General features: G+C 52.4%; 1 protein-coding gene across 1 annotated transcript; it reads left to right on the forward strand.

The window, feature by feature from the left end:
- Positions 1 to 11,107: 11,107 nt before the first annotated feature.
- Positions 11,108 to 15,802, forward strand: Crabp2 (cellular retinoic acid binding protein 2). Its single transcript, XM_028857647.2, has 4 exons — positions 11,108 to 11,306; positions 14,564 to 14,742; positions 14,934 to 15,050; positions 15,423 to 15,802. Exons 1-4 carry the CDS (start codon positions 11,237 to 11,239, stop codon positions 15,471 to 15,473), a joined length of 417 nt encoding a protein of 138 aa, XP_028713480.1. The 5' UTR covers positions 11,108 to 11,236; the 3' UTR covers positions 15,474 to 15,802.
- Positions 15,803 to 21,225: the final 5,423 nt, after the last annotated feature.

Below are 21,225 nucleotides of genomic sequence, written 5' to 3' on the forward strand. Positions count from 1 at the left end.
GTGCCTGTCCTGGATCTCACTCTGTGGACCAGGCTGGCCTTGAACTCACAGAAATCCTCTTGTCTCTGCCTCCTGAGTTCTGGGATTAAAGGCATGTGCCACCACTGCCTGGTGCCTTGGGGCTTTATTTTAACCTTTCATTCTGTATGTCCTGCTTCCTCCATGTCTGGCTTGCTGGTGGCTGCCTGACTGGCTGGCCCCAGATGTCACCCTCTTTCTCCTTCATTCTCTCTTTCTCTCTCTGCCCACCAGCCATGCCTTTCCTCTCCTGCCTAGCTATTGGCCATTCGGCTTTTTATTAGACCAATCAGGTGCCTTGGGCAGGCAAGGTAAAACAGCAACACATCTTTACATAGTTAAACAAATGCAACATAAACAAATGTAACACATCTTTACATAGTTAAATAATTACTCTGCAACACAAACAGATGTAACACATCTTTACTTAGCTAAACACTCTATTCCACAAGATGTATGTTTGTGCTTTCTGGGGCTGGGAGAGGGTGTCAGAGCTACATAGTGAGACCTGTCTCAAAAACAAAAACAAACAGACCCTTGAACTGAAGTTGTAAGCATTGTAAGTTTCTGGAAAATGGGTGCTGGAAATCAAGCTTGGATCCTCTGGAAAGGGCCATCTCTCCAGCTCATGTGGTGGATTCTTTTTGGCTTCATATTAAATAACATCATAGGGTGTTAACTACACAAGGGCTGTAGAGGATTTCCAGGCTCTCTGGATGGCTCTCGCTGGAGACATTATTTGTTGGATGATCTGAAGCTTTGGTAAGCCTTTGTGACACAAACAGCATTTTGTCTTTTCCCTCACAATTCAACAATCACATCTGAAGTGACACCCTCAGCCATGCGGGCACCCTCAGATAGAAGGTGTGTGACCAGGGGAGTGAGGTGGAGTGAGTCTGGGCATAAGGGAGGGACAGAGTTGGGGAGGAAGGTGCTTGGTGACGCTAGCCTGGCAGCTGCGACAGCTCTTAGTGGTACACACCTTCTTCTCCACAAGGTGAGTCGTGGGTCTGTCCTGTACTGTCCCCACTCTTCAGAGCCGTCAGTTCATTTTACCATTGAATTGTTTGTGGCAGTGAAATTACTTTGATTCTTAGAGTTTTAACAGTTTTTGCCCCAAATCTTGAGTTCTAATCTTGATTTTTTTTTTTTTAAGGGGTGGTATTTGTAGATACAGTAAGACTGTAGTTTTCAATGAGAGCTTCACTGTGCCATGGACACACCATGTCACTCTTAAGCTGGATGGGGGTTTTTGGTTAGTTGTTTATGTGTATGTGTGTTTTGCCTGCATGTATGTCTGTGTACCACTTGTGTGCCTGGTGCCCATGGAGGCCATTAGAGTGTATCAGATCCTCTGGAACTGGGTTCACAGATAGTTGTGAGTTGTCATGTAGATGCTGGGAATCAAACACAGGTCCTCTGCAAGAACAGCCAGTGCTCTTAACTGCTGGGCCATTGCTCCAGCCCTTCAAGGTGGTATTCTAACGGTTGAGGAGAATGAGGTTAACCAAGAAGGTAAGAAATCTTTCTTTGGCCAAGTGTTAAAGGTTGGCAGCATTGGCACCCAGATTTGCTGAATAGGCCTCAAGGCCCTGCCCTGCATTAGCATCTGAGTGGTATCTGGCAGGACATAAGTTCTACCACTCAGATCCTTGCCCAGGGTCTGTTCTGTACCAGGCAGTGTGCTAGACACTGGAAATGGTATTGTCTTTGGCTGAAAAGAGCCAGGAAATCTCAGTGCATCACACATCTGCTGTCCAGAGCCAAGATTTAATGCAGGTTAGTAATCTATGAAAGGTGTGTGGTTCTGGATGACAATGCTGGCTGCTGTATGGAAGCTGGACTGGGGAAGGTGAGTGTCTGTGGAGTGAGAAGCATGTGAGTGCCACAGTAGGTGACAGCGACTGGGCCAGGAGGAGGACAGATGCACCACCAGTTGAGGGTGTGAGGAAGTAGGCTTGAGGGAAATGAGGTGCGCATTCCCTGGCTCCCTGAGCGGCCTAAAGATAGGCAGGTGGTTCGATCAGACAAGTTCAGCAGATTAGAGACTCGCAGCTGAACACTGAAGTTTTGAGCCAGCATTGCAGAACTGTTTCGGTGGCTCCTGTCTATAATCCCAGCACTCAAGAGGCAGAGGTGGGAAGATCACAAGATTTGAGGTTTTGAGACAGGTCTCTATGTGGTCCTGGCTTGACTGGAACTCACGTAGACGTAGCTGGCTTAAAACTCTTAAGAGGATGCCTCTGCTGGGATTGAAGGCTCCTGACCTCCCAAAAGGAAATCTAAAAAAAACAAACCCAAAAACAAACAAACAAACAAAAAAGCCAGGTGTGGCGGCACATGCCTTGCTTCTTAAAAACAAACACATCGGCTCCAAGGCCTCTGTACTGACCACCTATCTGGCAGTCTTCCTTTGGATCTTTATAGAACTTGTATGTACATAATACACATGCACATAAAATCTTAGCACTTGGGAGGCAGATGCAGGCAGGTCCTTGTGAGTTCAAGACCAGTGTGGTCTACATAGTTCCAGGCTAGCCCAGGGTTACATAGACCCCATCTTTAAAAACATATGTGTATGTGTATAGATTTGGGGTCACGTGTGAGATGACTTGGCAGTTACAGGTACTTGCTGCTCTTATAAAGGATTCAAGTTCGGTTCCTAGCATCCATATCTGGCAGCCCACAGCCTTCAGTAACTAGTGCAGGGAATCCAGCACCCTCTTTAAGCACCTGCACACACGTGCATGTACACATACAGATGCACACGTGAATGCATGGGGGCAGGGAAGCATCTGTCATTTGTAGCAGTTTGGTTACCTCAGTTCTGAGCACTCTAGGACTCAGACTGAGAATGGCAGATGCTGAACTGTACTGTTTTAACACAGACCTGTAGTCACAACTATTCCAAGGTCTGCCTGGCTACAGGGAATGAGCTAGAGAGGAGAGAGGAAGAGAAATCCAGACTCCAGCCAAGGTGAGCACATGAGAATCCTGTTTGTGAGTCAGAAGATCCTCAAGTACTTGTAGTCAAAGGGGATAAATGGTATGAAGAAAAGAGTATGGATGTGTGCACTACACACAGTGCTACATGCATTTGTCATAGGAAGAGCTTTTGGAGATGGTGGCATTTATGCAGACCTGAAAGGTAAGAGGAAGCCAGTTCTATAGATCCAAAGGAAGACTGCCAGGTAAGTGATAGGTGTGGAGGCCTTGGAGCAGATGAGTGCTTGTGCGTTTAAGGAGCAGTCTAGGGAACTTGCATGCCTGGAGCAGAATCGGCTAGGAAGGAAAGGGTAGGTGGTCAGAAGGCGGGAGGTCATAAGCAGATGGCAGGGCCTTGCTGTACCTTAGGAGGATTTGAAGTTTTACACCGCATCAAATGGGAAACCACGGTAGCATCTAGAGCAGAGGAATGATACAGATTAGTGTTGGATTACCCGTAGCTGCTGTGAGGGAGAGGATGAGAACAGCCAGTGTAGAATCTTGCTATAACCTAGGAGAGACATCTGGTCCCATGGCAGAGGAGTTGCTGAGGTGGCCAGATTTGGGTAAGTTCAACTTTAGGCAAGTGTTGAACTTCAGTGTGATGGATGGTGAGCAACTGTTTAAGTCGAGGCTTACATCTCTGGCTTTTCAACCCTCTTCAGGCCCCTGTTCCTGTTCTGCCAATGAACACTGAGTGCCTCTGTCCAGAGAGTGTGGACCCAAGCAGATATGGTCAAGGTTAGAGGCTGACTACAGACACTCTGGGCAGTCATCAGGGCAGAGAGTAAATGGGCAAGTGAATCTAGTGTCACTGCTAGGGAAAGCTGAGCATTTCCATGGGGGCTGCGGATCCAGACTCACTGTCACGGTGACCCAGGCCTGAAGAACTGCACGGGTTTTAGAGTAACCCCCACCTCTTACCCTCCTGTCACTTAGCATGCTGGGGGCTTCCCGGTTTTCTCTTTTCTTTCTGTGTATGACATCCCATCTTATTAGAGACATTGTCAACCCCACCCAGTCTCAGAGCTGTTCCCACGCAGAGGGATCAGTATACGCCATCTGTCTTGTAGTTTTTCTTGCTTTATTTATGTTTGTAGCCAAGATTTTCAGGTCTCCCCCATCAGTCAGACCTGATCTCTAACCTTGAAGAAAGACAGCCTTTCATTTCCTGTGGAAACAAAAAAATGTAACTTCTCCCCCAATGCAATACATTTTCTGAATTTCATTTTGCATTCCATATGAAACAACTGCTCCTTAAATCTTCTCAAATCTAACATTTCTACAGGATTCCAATGAACTTTTACATAATCTTGAGGGTTCCTAGTATCTGGTGGTTGTTCTTGTATGATAACTGATGTATTAAGGTTGGTGTTCTAATAACCTTAGGCCACTACTCTTCAATTTCATAATGTAATGTTGCAGTAGGTTCTACTCTAAATTCCTCTGTCTGTGTGTGAATATTTTTCTTGTTTTCATTAGTAGGTCTTTCTAAGACTTGTATCTTTTTTAAAGATCTATTTATTATGTATACAGTGTTCTGCCTGCATGTATGCTTGAAGGCCAGAAGAGGGCACCAGATCTCATTACAGATGGTTGTGAGCCACCATGTGGTTGCTGGGAATTGAACTCAGGACCTCTGGAAGAACAGTCAGTGCTCTTAGCTGCTGAGCTACCTCTGCAGCCCTAAGGCTTGTTTCTTATCAAATTATCATATTTGACAGTTATCAAACTACCTTTTTAAGGAGAAAATATTAATTACCAAACTGATAGTAATTACAGTAGACATTGTATCAACCCCAGCTAGGTCATTTATCCCCTTGTTCACACTTTCCGTCACACCATCCGTAGTAGCATTATACAGGGTCCTAGCACCCTGCATTGCGATGTTCCCCATTCTTAACTTGGGAAAGATCTGTCCTAAAGGATTTCCCAGGTATCTCACCAAATCTGCTGATATCTCCAAGAGTCCTGGCAAGTGGTAGCCACCTGCTGTGAATGCTCTTACAGAAGTTGCCCAGACTGCAACTGCCTGAGCCAGCTGGCGTTGACCCCTCCATCTGTGTGGTTGTGCCAACATTGGAGCACCAGAATGCTGTTTTACCTCATCTCAGCGATGCGCTTTAAACTACTCGCAGACCCGCTGCTCAGGCCATAGTCTAGAGGGATTCTGCTCCCCCAGACAATGGCTCTGTTGCTGCCGCCAGTGGTAGCTTTAACTAAGTCTGTATGGTTGTAATAAAACTCGAGATTCAAAGACTAGGGTGTAAACCTGTGAGCTCAGAGCGTTAGAGTAGCCTCTTTGCTGCTGTCCCCGGAAGCCTCTCCTTCGAAACCACTCCAACTAATAAACCCACCTGTGCTCCTCCCTGCTACTTCCTGTCAGCTAGTTAACCCTGCCTCTCCGAGCCCAGGTTAATTTTATTTAATCAACACAATGCAGCACATCTTTACATAGTTAAACAAATGCAGCATAAACAAATGTAGCACATCTTTGCCTAGTTAAACAAATACTCCACAACAGAATTCTGCTCAGTTGGTGTCTCAGTTTATTACTGCTATGATGGAACACCATGGCCAGAAGCAAATTGGGGAGGAAAGGGTTTATTTGGCTCACACTTCTATGTCCATAGTCTATCGCTGAAGGAAGTCAGGACAGGAACTCAAGCAGGGCAGGAACCTGGAAGCAGGAGCTGATACAGAAGCCATGGAGGGTACTGCTTACTGGCTTGCTCTCCATGGCTTGCTCAGGCTGCTTATTTTGTTTTGTTCTGTTTTTGGAGACAGGATTTCTCTGTAGCCCTGACTGTCCTGAAACTCCCTCTGTAGATTAGACTGGCCTTGAACTTGGAAATCTGCCTGCTTCTGCCTTCCAAGTGCTTGGATCAAAGGCATTCGCCACCACTGCCTGGCCACAGCCTGCTTTTTAATAGAACCCAGGGCCACCAGCCCAGGCATGGCCCCACTATCAATGGGCCGGGCCCTCCCCTCTCCATCACTAATTAAGAAAACGCTCTAAGGGCTAGCCTACAGCCCAGTCTTATGGAGGCATTTTCTCAGTTGGGCTCTCTCCTCTTGGATGACTCCATCGTGCGTCAAGTTGCCATAAAATTAGCCTGGACAGTTGGTTACTTATTTGTAAATAGAGGCACCAGATCGTAACTCAAAAGAGGCAGAAGGCAGGCGTGCCGTGATCTGGCTGCTGGGGAGGGAACTGGAACCCACACCCAGAGAATCCAGCCTGGCTGCCCTGTACCGGGCTAGCTGGCAGAGTAGGTAGCAAGGTGTCCCTGTGAACCCTGAACCTAGGACATCTCTGGCTCTGAGCCAGCTGCTGGTGTCGTGGGAAGACCCACCGCTGACAACCCAGATCATTGGGAAGCAAGCTACCAGGGTTGGGGAGGTGTGAGACCAAGGCCATGAGACAGTTAACAGGGAAGACTGGCAGCTAGGAAATCCAGGAAATACTGGCCTCTTTGATTCCCCAGGGACATGTTCTTGCCAATCCCCAAGTTCCAAAGCTCCCACTTAGATGGCCCAGGTTAGTAGGGGAGTGGCAGGCAGGAGAAAGTTGGGTATATCATTTGGACAGCTGCTAGGCTAACAAGTTTACAGGCCTCAGGCCAGTGCCCTCTGGGAGTGAGGCAGCCTGGGGCCCTGACAGACCAGATGAGGTAGGGGTTTGAGGTGGTTCTGGGGCAGTGTAGTTTTTCACTGACAGCTGGCATTTCCAAAGCTGGTACTCACAGGGAGGAAAATCAGAACTTGCCACTTTTACATCTTTTTCATTTATGTGTTGACTTCATGTGTATTGTGCATAAATGCCTGGTACCCAGGAAGACCACAAGAGGGCATCAGATCCACTGGAACTAGAGTTAGAAAGGATTATGAGCCACCAGGTGGGTGCTAGGAATCAAATCCAGGTCATCCGGAAGAACAGGACAAGTGCTCTACCCACTGAACCATCTCCATGCCCAGACTAAAGCCCTGTGAGCTGCTTATCTGCTGGTTCAAGAGGACAAGGGTGGGAGGTGGAGCCCAGCATCGGGGCTGCTTGCCTCCATCTCATCTTCCTACAGGAACAAGATTATCTCGGAGGTATGGGGGGGATGGGGGGGCTAGATCCCAGCTCTTTTTCTGTCTCCTACTTTGCGGGGCAGCAAAGGCTGTACCAGGGAAGTGACTGGATTGGGATTCTCTAGGCCCAGTGCCCTGGGCAAAGTGGCAGAGTTGGAGGAGGCTGGGCTGTTCAGAGCTGTGTGTCCTTTTCAGAACAGGCCACTTTCCCACTTGCCCTGCCTGTTGAACTTGCCCGTGGCTGTAGCCCCATCCTTTCTACCCTGGCTGCAGGACAGTGTTAGTGGCAGATGGATACAGTACTAGGAACCAGACCATAGAGCCAACCCAAGTGTAACTGCAGGTCAGTCTCCATGCAAGGGACTGAGACTCAGTCTGGACACGTCCTCAGCCAGTGCATCCCTACCCCACCCTCCTGTCTTCCTGGCTCAGCCAGCCCAGCCCAGCCCAGCCCTGAGGAGAGCGTTGGCAGCTGGAGCTGGGAAAAGCATGGCAGAGCCAAGAACAACAGAGGCCCCGCCTAGATGCTGCACAGACCCTCTTCTGGCTTGGGGTAGCCCCTCCTTCTGCCTGGGCCCTTGCTGTTGTTTCCTCATGGGCTCCTATGCTGGCCCCCTGGCCCTCCTTGCCTCCCTTTGCCAGACCCCAGGCTGGCCCTGCAGGTCATTGCATCCTCTGTCTTTGGGTGGAGCCTCCCCTTAGCATGGGGTTTCTCAGGGTCCTCTCTCCTCCTTTCCTAGTTCTCAGAGTTCCCCCCAGCACCCAAATGTTTCTGGGAGATGAGTTGCTTCCTTCCTAGGTCCCTGACCGTCTTTCAGCTCTGAGGCTCTACTGCCCTCCATTCTGCTACAATGACAGGCTGGGTCCCTAAGCCAGGGAGACAGAAGGCACAAGAGTCGTCTCTGCATGGAGGACTCTAATGGAACCCAGGGTGCAAGGGCTCAGGAGACCCGAGGCTAACCAAGCACAGCTTCTCTTGTGGCGCAGAACCCCACCACCACCTCTGGACAAGTGTCCAGCCCAGCCTGGCTGACTTTGCCTTGGGAAGTCCAGGTCGACAAACACTGGCCCAGGAGAGGCAGTAACACTGCCCTGAGTGCAGTCCTCCACCAGGACTGACCTTGGCCCAGAGTCTTCCTAGTCCTGGTGGGGGTGAGTGTGGGCATTTAGTGACTTTCCTATCCCCCAGTCAACCCTGGCCTCTTCCATGATGGACTGGGTGGTTCCTTATCTTCCACAGCCTCCGGGAAGGGGTGTAGAGGGCAGAAGTGTCTCCTTTTCCAAGTCCCATACTGCAGCCCTCCAGCACACAGTCTGCCCTACCTACACTTGTTCGCTACCATCTCAGCCCATCCCTGTCCTCTGCTCCAAGCCTGAGACCACCTTCCTTCTAGCAGCGCAATGGAAGAACAAAGCACCAGAATGTTCCTCCGCTCTCCTGAGCTTGTCTGTTTCTTCCCCCACTCCGCCCTCAGCTTGCCTCTGCTTCCCTGTCGTGTCTCCAAACTCCTGATGGGACAGGGAGCCCCAGGAGGGGTGTGATCATGGAGTGGGGTCACGGGGCAGAGCTGCAGCAGATTTGGTTCTAATTGAAAGGCCAGAGGCACCGGGAAATTCCTTTCCTTATTGATCCCAGTGGGAAATTAAAGCCAGTAGTTGGGCATGGAACGCTTATTGGCTGCAGCTCCTCAGCTCTGGGGCCCTAGCCCCTGCCCCTTGCGGGTTGCATCCCCCCATCCACGCCTGTTAGCCCTCCTAGCGCTTTCCAGGCCCCGTCCCTCTGTCTCCTCTTCCCAGCTGCTCACCTAAACACCCCGGCTATTCCCCTGGAAGAAAGGGCTGCTGCAGGCTGAACCCCCCAGCCCGAGTCCGTCGGTATATTGTCACCACCCTCGCTCTCCTTCGGCAAAGTCGGGGTGCCTGGAGCTCTGGCCCTAAGCTGCCAAACCACAAACACATCTGGAAAGAATTCCCCGCCCAGTCCCACTTCCCTTTGTCTTACTTCTGTCTCTGGAAATCCCAGCCAGTTGCTAGGGGAGGGGGTGGTGGGGATGAAGAGTAGGGAGTAGGCCCAGGGCTCCACTCCCACCCGGGGGTTGGGGGGCTCCTTCCAGACTCTAGCCTCTGTGGGACTGTCCACCTGCCCTGTGTTCCTCGGAACTGCCATCCCAGGCCTCCTTCCTAGGCTAGGTGTCTTCATCCTGGTGACCGGCTGTGAGGTCCCCAAGGCTCCTGGAAAGAGGGCTTGCCTTGCCCTTTTCTCTTGCACGAGGGGGAATGCCACCCGAGTCTGGAGCCGTGGAGATGGACACAATGGCCGGCAGAAGAGGCAGGGACACTAGGGAGGACAGCTGGCGTCTTGTTCCCTCCTCAGGCCTTTCCTCATTTCTTGGGCTATAAGCTGGATTTCACTGTCAGAACCTAAAATCCCCTCATTGTACCCACAGCAAGGCGTCGCTGGGGTGGAGAGTGGGGGCGCTCCAACCTGTACTCAGAGCGCTACCCAGGGTCCCCTTTTCTCCCCACCTCTGCAGCCGTCTGCGGTGAAACTGGTGCCCTTTCTTCCAGAAGCCTATACCCCCTGTGTCGTCCCCTCCACCCCCAGTGAGCTCTCCCTTTTAAAATCTGGAGTCTTAGACTCAGGCCCAAGAGTTTCACTCCCTTCCGGGTAGTGATGGATGCGCGGGGGTGGGGTGGGGTGGGGTGGGGGTGGGGGCGGTCCAGAGGCCCTTATGAGAGGCAACCTCCCTCCCTCAAGCTCTCAAGTTTTCCACACCCCATTATTCGGGGATTGCCTCGACCTAGGCCCGACTCGCATGACACTGGCCTGGCGCTGAGGTTAATCCTCCAGGCCCTGTCCACAGCTACAATTGGATTCCCACCAAAGCCTGCCAGTCCCGGTTCACCCGCCGGGTCTAACCTTGGCCACGCTGACCAGGAGGGGCCAGGCGGGGACCTTGTTTGAGATCCTGGGGGGGATACGGGGAGGATCCCGGGAGGCTGGTGGAGGACTCCGAAGCAAGGGTGAGCACTTCCCGCTCCCGCACCGAACAGCGTTGTCTCTGGCCTCAGGTCCCCCCGCGTGCCTCCAGGCCCCGCATGCCCTTTCTGCTTCCTGATCTCTTCTAGGTCCTTCCACTAGGGCTTCACCCACTTAATAACCACCCTCAGAGGGGCCAGGCCCGCCTCATTTTCAGCTCAGGATGGGGGTATCTCACGTCCAGACCCACCCCCTCCCCGCGCAGCCAGCCTTCCCCCAACCCCAATGGCATCGTGGCGCACAGGGGGCTCCACGTCCGCCTCCGCCTCCTTGTGGCCCAGGGGGCCTGGGAAGCGGAGCCACAGAGAAAGCTCTTTAATAAAGAGTCGTGTCAAGTGATTGGCTGTGACCTCTGCCCTCCTAGCCTCGCGCTCGGGGGCTCCGGCTTAACCCTTCGTTGTCCGTCCAGTGCTTGGGGAGGAATGAATGAGTTGCCTTGTGCTCACTTAAGGCGTCCCCAGGTACTGCTCGAACCCAGAGCTGAGTCAGGGGCTAGGGGACAGAGCGGCACCTCCCAGTCACCCAAAGGAACGCCTGAATTCCAAGGGTCCAGTGGGGTCCGAGTTCGACAGCCAGTTGCCGGGCCCCAGATCCTGCTCGAGTGGGGTCTCCAGATGCCTGTCTGGCGCCGAGCTGTCCAGGGCACCGAGTTTGGTAGCGGGCTAGTAGGAACTGGCGAGACGGGACCTGTGTTCGCTCTGTAGGCCGTGAGACCGGAGCATCCATGACCAGGCAAGGCGTGCCCTGTTCTTGCCAGAGGCACAAACCCTGTGCTTGCCTCCTGACGCTTCCCCGTCCGCCTACTGATGCGGGAGAAGGGTATCTTGGCCCTTAGAGAACCCTAGACCCACCCACAGTTGTAGAAACGGGCGGGATTCGGAATGGATGGGGGTGAGGTGGCCACAGCGCAGGGCCCCCAGGTGGGGTAGAAGGCGGGGCGGGGGCGGGGCCGCCTCATGCACCAGCTGGGTATAAAAGCCAAGAGCGCCGGCGCCCAGCGGCTTTGCAATTGTCCTCCACGCGGCTCGGACCCGGGTGGAAGGATTAATTCTGCAAAGGGCGCAGCGTCCAGGGCTCCAGCTGAGGATCTAAAGAGAAAGCCACCTCGCTGCCACCATGCCTAACTTTTCTGGCAACTGGAAGATCATCCGATCGGAAAACTTTGAGGAATTGCTCAAAGCTCTGGGTAAGGAGGTTTTCGAGGGCTGGGGAGGGGGCAAGAAGAGCGCTGGAGTCCTTGGAGGCGAGGGAGTGAAGGCCATAAAGAAAAGGAGGCCGAATCAGGGGGTAGGTGCCTGGGAGTCTGCATCCCAGAAGAGGGGCGTGCCAGATTCCCTGGGTCCTGGGGCATCAGGCCCGGGACTCTTAAATCCTACTTTCTGAGGCTGGGCGCCCACCAGTGCCAGCTTCAACGGTGACTCAGAGCCTGTGAATCAAGTAGAAACCAGAAGCACAAGGTTAGTCTGGGGGTGGTGGGGGGTGGCTAGCCTCGGCGCCTTGACCTGCTGACCAGCTAGGGCACCTGGCTCAGCTCTGAGAATCCAGGATCCAAGCAGGGAGCCCTAGGAGACATTCCGAGCTCTTTCCACGTACCCTAACAGTAACCCAATCCCTGCGACAGGTCCATAACCCCCCACACTTGGCTCCGCCCACCAGGTGGTCCACCGCTTTAGCTCCCGGACCCTCCCCCACTTGCGCTTTCCACTCTGTTCTCCCCACCCTACCCCTGCCTGTGAGACAAATATTTTCCTACAGCAAGCGGCTCCAAAGCCCTCAAATCGCTCTGGACAATTACCACTTTCTTAGATTTCAACAAATGTCCTCGTGTGAAACACCATTCCCCATTTCCGAAAGTCCCTCCTAGTCAGGGACCCGCTGCGCCCAGCCCGCCCAGCTGGGCTGTTAGCCACAAGGGTGGGAACCCAGAATCCACCCAGACGGCCCTGCGGACCTTCCCTGTCCACCTTCTGCTGCCCTCCAGGGTGGGGCTGGCCTAAGGGTATAGGAGAGACAGCTGAGGAGAGGTGGAGCTAGCCCCCCCCGGGAATGGGAACAGCTCCAGAACCTAAGGGTCAGCATGCCTTCCATTTCTGGACTGGAGAGGAACCTCGGTTGGGCTGGGAAGCAGGGGATACCCTCGGAAGAGCGGGGGACTACCCGAGAGTGAGTCTGGAAGGGAAAGGAATGTAGTGAGGGCAGTAGAGCCTCGGTTCTCATCTTTCCGTGCTCTTAGTTCTTTGTGTCAGCTAAACCGCAATGATTCTTAGAGTCATACCCATTTTTCTCGCTCCTCCCTTGCTGAAATTAAAGATCAAAGGGTAGAAATTTTCTTTTCTGAAAATCTATTGCCATTTCCTCCCCATTTGCTCTGAATTCTGGACACTTGCCCCGGTGGATGTGGGAGCCTGGCGTCACCCCCAGGTTCCAGCTGGAGCGAAAGGCCCAACCCTATTATCTGTCCTCAGAATGTTTGTCTTCCCTGCAGGGTCTCTTAGAGCCACGCGACTTTCTAGGGGGCAGATTGAAAACAGACCTGTTACACAAACTGCCCTGTGTCAGCCAAGGTCATCTGGGCCAGGCCCCCAGCTCCGCAGGCACCCAGGACTAGGTGGAGGGAGTTGTCTTCTGAACCCAGCCTCTGCGGACTTCTCAGTCCTGTTCAAGGGTCCATGTTGAGGAGGAGGCTCCAGGCTCACCATGGTAGTCAGGGCCAACAGAGCAGGTCTTTTTGTTGAGACTGGGTGAGTCAGCCTTGGGCCTGAGTGTAGAGTCAGTTTCCTTCCCAGGAGGTGGGGGTGGGGGCAAGGCAGTTTGAGTGTCTTGCCCCCTGGTGTGCCTTTAGAGGGTTGGTTCTCCTTCACTAACAGGCGTGGAGCGGTATGGGGAGGGCCTCATGTTGGTGCCCCTACCTTCTGGTTGTGCCAGCAGAAGGGTGTCCTCCATCCACACGGGCCTCTTCGTAGCTGGGGGCAGGGAAGGGAAAGTGTGTGAGGACACAGACTCTGAATACACAGAGGTGAGGTGGGAAGGCCTAGAGGATCTTGGGGCTTGAGACATCAGAGCGAGGGAGGGGACAGTACCCTTTTCTTCCCCTTTCCTCTTCTCAGGACAGCAGAGAATTCCTCTGAAGGAGACCTGGGGATATTACAGGAGCCCCAGTGGCGCAGGGAACTTTGTCCAAACCTAGTTTTGGCTTTTTCTTTTTCATTTGCATATGTTATGTGCATGAAATAATGGGCTTCACTATGTTCTTGCTCTTCCTTCCTTCCTTCCTTCCTTCCTTCCTTCCTTCCTTCCTTCCTTCTTTCCTTCCTCATTTTTCTTGAGACAGGGTTCTCTATATAGCCTTGGCCGTCCTCTTGCTCTGGAGACCAGGCTGGCTTCAAAATCCGAGATCAGGCCTGGTGGTGGTGGTGGTGGTGGCGGCGGCGGTGGCGGTGGCGGTGGCGGCGGCAGCGGCGGCCTTTAATCCCAGTACTCGGGAGGCAGAGCCAGGCGGATCTCTGTGAGTTCGAGGCCAGCCTGCTCTACACAGAGAGAGAGAGATCCAGAATAGGCACCAAAACTACACAGAGAAACCCTGTCTCGGGGGGGAAAAAAAAACCTCCGAGCTCCACCTTCCTCTGCCTCCCAAGTGCTGGGATCAAAGGTGTGCCCCATCACGCCTTGGTCTTGGCTTTTTCATTTGATTTGCTTTTATCTATGATAATGTTTTCAGAAAACATGAAAGTGTACTTGACCTTGTGTATCTTAAGTAGTTCTTAGACACGGAGCCATAGGACGCTTTGAGGAAGCTCTACTCTCTCCATTTGAGGACTCGGAAGCTGGAAAAGGTTCAGCTCTCTGCTCAGGCTACTCAGCCTGGAGCCGGGAGTATCCCAGCTTCTGAAACTTCCTCCCCGATCCTCTGGCTTTCTGTAGAGAGAAGAATCTTCCTCAGCTGAGCATCGGCTCCTCACTTTGGAGAGGGCAGAGATTGTGCAAATGAGGACCTAACCTCATGCCAAACAGGGTAGATACCTGGGTCAGAGAGGACAGTAACCTGGTCTCCCCTGCAAGTGGGAGAAGCTGATAAGCCTACCTCAGCAGGTCTCGAGCCCAGTGGTGAAAGACCACAGTGAGGTAAACTGAATGCTGGCCAGGCGGCCCATGGGGGAAGCTTCCTCTAAGGATGCTAGGAGTGGGCTGGGACTTGGTGAGTCCTGTCCACTACTGGCCATAGCCCAGGTAGTATGCTCTGCCCCTCCCCCTCTCTGTCTCTTCTCCCTCAACCTATATATAGTCTGTTTCACCACTGCCACCCTTATCACCATCCCCACCCCCATCACCTACCCCCCCCCATCACCTACCCCACCACCACCACCACTACCAACTGGGCTCCGGCGAGGCTGCTCCAGCTGTCTCTCGGCAGGGTGTGACGGGGCCAATCCTCTCTCCCTGCAGGGGTGAATGTGATGCTGAGGAAGATCGCTGTGGCTGCAGCATCCAAGCCAACAGTAGAGATCAAACAGGAGGATGACTCTTTCTACATCAAAACCTCCACCACTGTTCGAACCACAGAGATTAACTTCAAGATTGGGGAGGAATTTGAGGAGCAGACTGTGGACGGGAGACCCTGTAAGGTGAGGAACAGGGAGGGTCCCTTCCTGTCACAGCACCTCCTTGCCATGCTTCTGTGTCCAGTTTCCCTAGACTCTCTACTCTCGCGAAGGAGTTCCTAGGAAGGTGCTGGAAAGGGGTCTAGCTCGTCTCCCTTTCGTTTGCATCGGCCCTTACTGTGCGCCCAACTCATGTGGCCTCTGGTCTCTTGCAGAGTTTGGTAAAATGGGAGAGTGAAAACAAAATGGTGTGTGAGCAGAGGCTTCTGAAGGGAGAGGGCCCCAAGACCTCCTGGACCAGAGAACTGACCAATGATGGAGAGCTGATCCTGGTGAGCCCTGCCCCAGCCAGTCCCCTGCAAGACCCCTGCTCCTTCGGCCTTCTCTGCCAGGCTCCAGCGGGTTCAAAAGCAGCTGTGGCATTCTCCTCGGCCTCCTGATGGGGCTGTTGGAAATGTTAACCCTTTTTGTGCAACCGAAGTTGTGCCCAGAGGAGCCCACCATTTTCCAGCGGGCTATCCCTGACTGCCTCTGGACCCCAGGAGGAAGTGGGTTTCTGCTTGACCCCTAGCAATGATGCCCAGGCATTCTTGTATTTGCCCTTGCCTGTTTGGGCTTAGAAGTAAAGCAGTCGACCTCTCAACCGCTCCTTTTAAGGCCAAGGTGCCAGGTGCCTCACCAACTGACTACTTCTATCCTTCTAGACCATGACAGCAGATGACGTCGTGTGCACCAGGGTCTACGTCCGAGAGTGAGTGAGTGCCTGCGGGTCCAAGAACGGCCACAGACTCCTTCCCCTCCCCCACAGCCCCTAAGCCCCCTCCCCTGTCTGTCTACAAGCTAGCTCTCCCCTTATTCCCGAGGATCGCTGCTTCCTCCAGGGCCTCTTGTTCTTTGCCTTCTCTAGGCCAGAGAGGAACAGACTACAATAGCCCAGAACCCCTCCCGCCATCGCGTGCCCCTCCCCAGGCTAGCAGTCTCAGCTCCATACCAGAGTCCTTCTTCTCGGAGGAGACTGTCTCTCTGACCTCTACTCTTTATCCTTGTAGTCTGTATGGTTTAGAATATTTATTTGTTAATTTTATTAAAATGTTTGAAAAAAAAAAAAAAAAGTAAGCTCCTGTGGCTCCCTGGGCAGTGGTAGACAAGTTTAGCCTGGTCTGAAATGCAATGGGAGACGGTACTGTCCCCGCAGGTCAGCCATGTCCAGGGCACCTCCTTTGGTTGCCGTGAGTGTCTCCTCTGTGCTCTTCCCCAGCCCTGGTCCCCTAATCAGAGTGCTGGGTTCTAGGGAGCTGACTCCCACTCTCCCCACCTGTTTTCCATTGTGTCGACATGGCTTCCCACATGGTTCCAGATGAGCCCAGTCACACCCGCAGGCTGACCTTGCTCCTGCCTAGGCCTCTCAGAGAACGTTCTCCTGCCAGCCAGCACCTACATCTGCCATTGTCCGTCCTCCACACCTCCAGATCTCCCACATGCCCTTTCTGCTCTGGCTTCACCATCTCCCAAGCTCCTTAGGCGTCCCTCCTGAGCCTACAGAGGGCACACTCAGGTGTTCCAAGGTGTGACCGCAGGCAAGTTACTCAAACATCTTTGGGCCTTTTCTGTTTTTAAAACACAAAACTGTTTTAAAGCATGGAGGTTGATACCTTTAATCCTAGCATGTGGGAGGCTGAAGCAGTCAGTGAGTTCAAAGCCAGCCTCACTACGGTGTGACTCCTGTCTCAAAAGACAGGACTGAGCCTGGCTAGTTCAGTTGGTAGACCATGAGACTCTTAACCTCAGGGTCATGAGTTCGAGCCCCATGTTGGATGCCAGGTATAACGAGAAATCCATGGGAGTCTGCTTAAAGGGTAAAAGGAATTTATTAGGAAAGAAAACTCACTAAACAGGAGAATCGGGCTGTACTTCAAGGTCATAGGTAGAACAGATATCCACTACAATAACAGGGCTTCGGAGATGGCTCAGTGGATAAGTGTTTGCTATGCAAGATCGAGTGCCCAGGTTTGGATCCTTAGAACTCACACTGTGGTATAGCGGATGTGGTATAGCCTTCCAGGGAGGTAGGAGGCAGAGACAAAGAGTCCCTGGAGGCTCGTGGGCTAGTCTGGTGGACAGAGTGATGAACAACAAGAGAACCTGCTTCAAACAAAGTGGAAGGCAGGACCTGACACCTGAGGCTGGCCTCTGACCTCCACTTGTGTCACGGTATGTGTCTATCTTCTTACACACACACACACACACACACACACACACACACACACACACACACTACCACCACCACCATCAACAAAGACAAGAACAGCTTAGGGCTGGACATAGCTTGCCTAGTGCTATGAGTGCTTGCCTAGTGTGTACAAGGCCCCGGGTTCAATCCCCAGTACTGGGGTAAAATAATCACAAAGTTCGGGCTGGGACTGTAGTTTAGTGGCAGACCACTTATCTCATATGTACAAGGCCTGGAGTTCCATCCCACCACCACAAAAAACAAACAAACAAACAACTAAACCAACCCCACAAACTCACACAATGTTTGGCTTACATACTAGTAAATTCTCCCTGGGTCTAGCTTCAGGTGTAGCTGGGTCCAAAGTCCCAAAGATGGTCACTGTCTCTCCTTGTCCCTCTGTCATGCTCCTCTCTTGAGTTTTTGCAGTGTCCACACTCAACTTTGTCCCACAGATACTTTTCCCTCGTCAAAATGAGCTTCCGAGGCAGCCGCACTCACAAAGTCACAGCCTGGGACACACGGACAGGAAACACGCTCTCTCTGGGCCCACCTCTCCACATCCAAACCGTGATGAGGTTCTGATTAGACTGCAGGACCATCCTGGGACTAGTCGATAGCCACAGGGCACAGGGTCTAGTGATGGATCAAAGCTGGATCTTGAGTCACACGTGGCCAAAGAACAGGCGGACACTGATCATTCACTCCTCAGAAACCCAAAGGTGGTAAGGAAGTGTTTTCAATGAAGAAGGTCACTATGATCCCAGTTTCTAATCCACAAAGCAGTGTTTATAAACCTCTCAAGGTGTTAGAGTTAAAGAAAATCTCATTATGCACATAGCACTTAGCAATAGGAAGCTTCCCCCCCTCCCCAAAAAAAAAAGAAAATAGTAATAAATGATGGTTTAGAGCTGGGCTATGTGGTGCTGGAGGGGGAGGCAGGAAGATCAGGAGTTTGGAGCCAGCCTGGGCGGCATGAGACTCTGCCTCGACAAAACTAAACCACAAATGATGAGTTCCGCTGGGCTTAATGATGCACACCGGAGTTCCCAGCATGTGGAGAGCTAAGGCAGAAGGGATGACTGCAAGACCGAGGCCACCCTGCTCTACACGGGGAAACTTGACTCAAAAGCACCGAGGTGGGGGTTGGGGGTGGGGGGAGCCAGGCATGTTGGTCTACACCTCTTAATCCCAACGCTTGGGAGGCAGAGGCAGGCGGACCTCTGTGAGTTCAAGGCCAGCAGTCTACATAGGGAGTTCCAGAGGGACAAAGAAAGGCCTCCTCTCAAAACAACAAAGAACTTTCCAGAACAAAAGAGGGCTAAAGAGACAGATAGCTCAACAGGTAAAAAGCAATTGCTGTGAAAACCCGACAGCCTGAGTTTGGTCCTTGGAACCTGGAGTGGAAGAACCAACTCCTGAATGTCGTCCTCTGACCTTCACGTGTGTGCCATGGCATGTACAAACCCTCACTCACACATCACACGCCATAATAATAAATAAACCAAAAACAGTGCTCAATTGGACAACACATAGCCAAAACTGTAATGAAGCATACCGTATTTTTCAGAACACCAAAAGAGTTGGGGGTTTCTTTTTCTTCTTTTTTTTCCGAGACGGTTTCTCTGTGTAGTGTTGGTGCCTATCCTGGATCTCACTCTGTAGACCACGCTGGCCTCAAACTCACAGAGATCCGCTTGCCTCTGCCTCCCGAGTGCAGGGATTAAAGGTGTGCGCCCCCGCCCCGCTGAGTTGGGGGTTTCTACTTCTCCCATTCACTACACTGTTCTAGAGAAATCTTCAAACCTGTTGTTTCAGTACCTCTGTGTGAAAAATTAGCAAGCGGTTGGATGGATGTAGGCCAGTGACATTCATGTTCAGCATGTACAAAGCCCAGGTGTCCATTACCAGCACAGAAAGAAAAACAAACAAAACAAAAATGACCTTAGCTACCTCTTCATGTCCAAAATGAAATATAAACTGGTATTAGATGACCTTCAAGTGGCCCCTACCCTTTCTGCATTTAGCTCCTTCAAGAAGGCTTGCAATCTTTACCGTAAGCCCTCAGTGAGTCTCTCTAGCTTGGCTCTGGGTAGTGCAAGGGCCTTTTCCTCAGTCAGTGTTGCCATTGGAATGCTCCATTACTTTCCTAGAAGGGCAGGATGATTTGAGGCCAGGTCACCAAAGGGGTTTGGGGTGTTTTATTGGGCTCCTAGGAGGAACTGGGTTAGAGAAATGGGGGAGTAATTGAAGAGCCGGCAGGAGGCTGGTACAAGGTCTGCATCCAAGTTAGAAAACGTATGGCAGAAGCTGTGGATTCTCTCTGCAGATGGGAGGAATTGGGAGGGGGTGTGTTGAGGAGGGCCTTGGGACACCTGACTTCGGTTTTCTCACAAATGGAAAAAAATTCTGTTGAGGACTGACTGAAGAAAGGGTCTTTCTCAGCACTCAGGAGGCAGAGGCAGGGGGATCTCTGTGAGTTCAAGGCCAGCCTGGTCTATAGCTCAAGTTTCAGGACAGCCAGAGCTTTACAGAGAAACCTTGTCTTGAAAAACATAAACAAACAAACAAATAATAAATAGGATCTTTCTCCCACTGGTTTCTTGCTGGAGTCCACGACTCAGCTCCAAGCCTTGGTTTCTTTCTTTCTTTCTACCTTGTCTGTCCCCAGCCTTCAACGTGGCCTCTACTCTGCCTGCCCCTGGTCCTGGGGGCTGGAGCTCAGTGGATTTGAGCTCCTCAGAGTCACAGACTTCCTGGGAGCGCTGAGGTTTGTCCCTCTGTTCACAGCCAGGGTGACAGGGAAGTTCTAGTCCTGGTTAGGGTGATGGGGGCAGGGTGTTCCCACCTGACTCAACTGTGAGACAGTCGCTCCAGCTTCCCCGCCCTGCAGCAGCTGGGGCAGCCCAGCAGGGCCTCTTTTCCCACCTTACCTGAGTAAGTCTTCCTCACTCAACAGTGCTGCTGGGAGCAAGGGCCTCGAAGGTCCCCACCTCCCACATCCCTGAGATTCTGCACCATCTCAGTAGATAAAGCCTTTTCTCTCTGGAACCCAAATTTCCAAGAGTTTAGCCACAGGAGGCCCAAGCCTCCAAGACAGCAGAGTGCCTCAAACAAAATGGCATCCAGGAAGCCAGAAGGAGAAACAGCAGAGACAGGCAAAGGGGCCCTGTGTGAAGAGGGGGTAGGGATGCTGCCAGGCACTGGCAGAGTCTTTATCTATACCTTAGGTGAGAAGTAGAGACAACCCTACTCATCTCTGCCCTCCAAGAGACAGGAGCTGGGAGTTAGGGGAAGGCCCATGAAATGACAAAACGTAGAGAGCGTGGACGCAGATGAAGAGACCAGGGAAGCTCCAGAACGGGGCTCAGTGACCTCTGAGGTCCCAGCACCGGACAGCACCAGACACCAATACCACCGTGTGTGGTGTTGATGGCCAAGGGAGAGGAGCCTGCGGGTAGGAGAGCCAGAGTCAGGGAGTCACGAGAAGGAAAAAGTGGCAGGGCGGAGGAAGTCCGGGGAGAATAGTGCACAACACCGCACGCGCGCACACACACACACACACACACACACACACACACACACACACACACACACACACACACATGCACACACACAGCACACCACACAAAAAAAAAAAAAAAAAAAAAAAAAAACACACACACACAACACACACATCACACAAAAAAAAACACACAAACAACCAGCACGCAGCACGAGCACGCACGCACACAACCTAGAAAGAGGGGCAGAAAACAAAGAGGAAGAAAAAGACAAAGAATAAGAGAGAAAACTGGCCAGGAAGCTGAGGGTAAGCAGGCGATAGGGACCCCAGAGGGCTGAGATTCTCCAGAGGGGCAGGCAAGGGAAGCAAGGGCCAGGCCCTATGACCCCAGGGCCTAACAAAGAGCTTATGGCCCTTACTGGCCAAGATGGATGGGCCTGGATGCCAGGGCCTTTGTGGTAGAGAAGAAAGGAGACCGCTCTAAGGAGGTCCTTGGAGGGGTGGGGTGGGGGTGGGGGTGTCCCAGACCCTTCCCTTCCCTAAAGGAGCTTCAGAGTTGGTGAGAATTGGGGAATGGGCTGAGTCCAACCAGGTGTTTCTCCAGGCTGGGCCATCTGTCCTGCTTGAGCAGGACAGGGGACAGGGTAGAGGGTGTGACCACAGAGAAAGTGATCCAGTTATAGGCGAGGAGGGGCAAACACGGCAGAGAGAGAGAGGCCCCTGCAGAGGCTACTGAAGCTGTCCCGGGGCCCAGCGAGGGTGCCCTGGACAG

The sequence above is a fragment of the Peromyscus leucopus genome, chromosome 6, assembly GCF_004664715.2.
Source record: "Peromyscus leucopus breed LL Stock chromosome 6, UCI_PerLeu_2.1, whole genome shotgun sequence".
In the NCBI taxonomy this organism is placed as follows: Eukaryota; Metazoa; Chordata; class Mammalia; order Rodentia; family Cricetidae; genus Peromyscus; species Peromyscus leucopus.

Bases quoted from the DNA above. Each gene is read 5' to 3' on its own strand.
- Crabp2 (XM_028857647.2), top strand. From the start codon at position 11,237: ATGCCTAACTTTTCTGGCAACTGGAAGATCATCCGATCGGAAAACTTT. The intron at 11,307-14,563 runs GTAAGGAGGTTT...CTCTCCCTGCAG, and splicing joins GGAATTGCTCAAAGCTCTGG to GGGTGAATGTGATGCTGAGG. The intron at 14,743-14,933 runs GTGAGGAACAGG...GGTCTCTTGCAG, and splicing joins TGGACGGGAGACCCTGTAAG to AGTTTGGTAAAATGGGAGAG.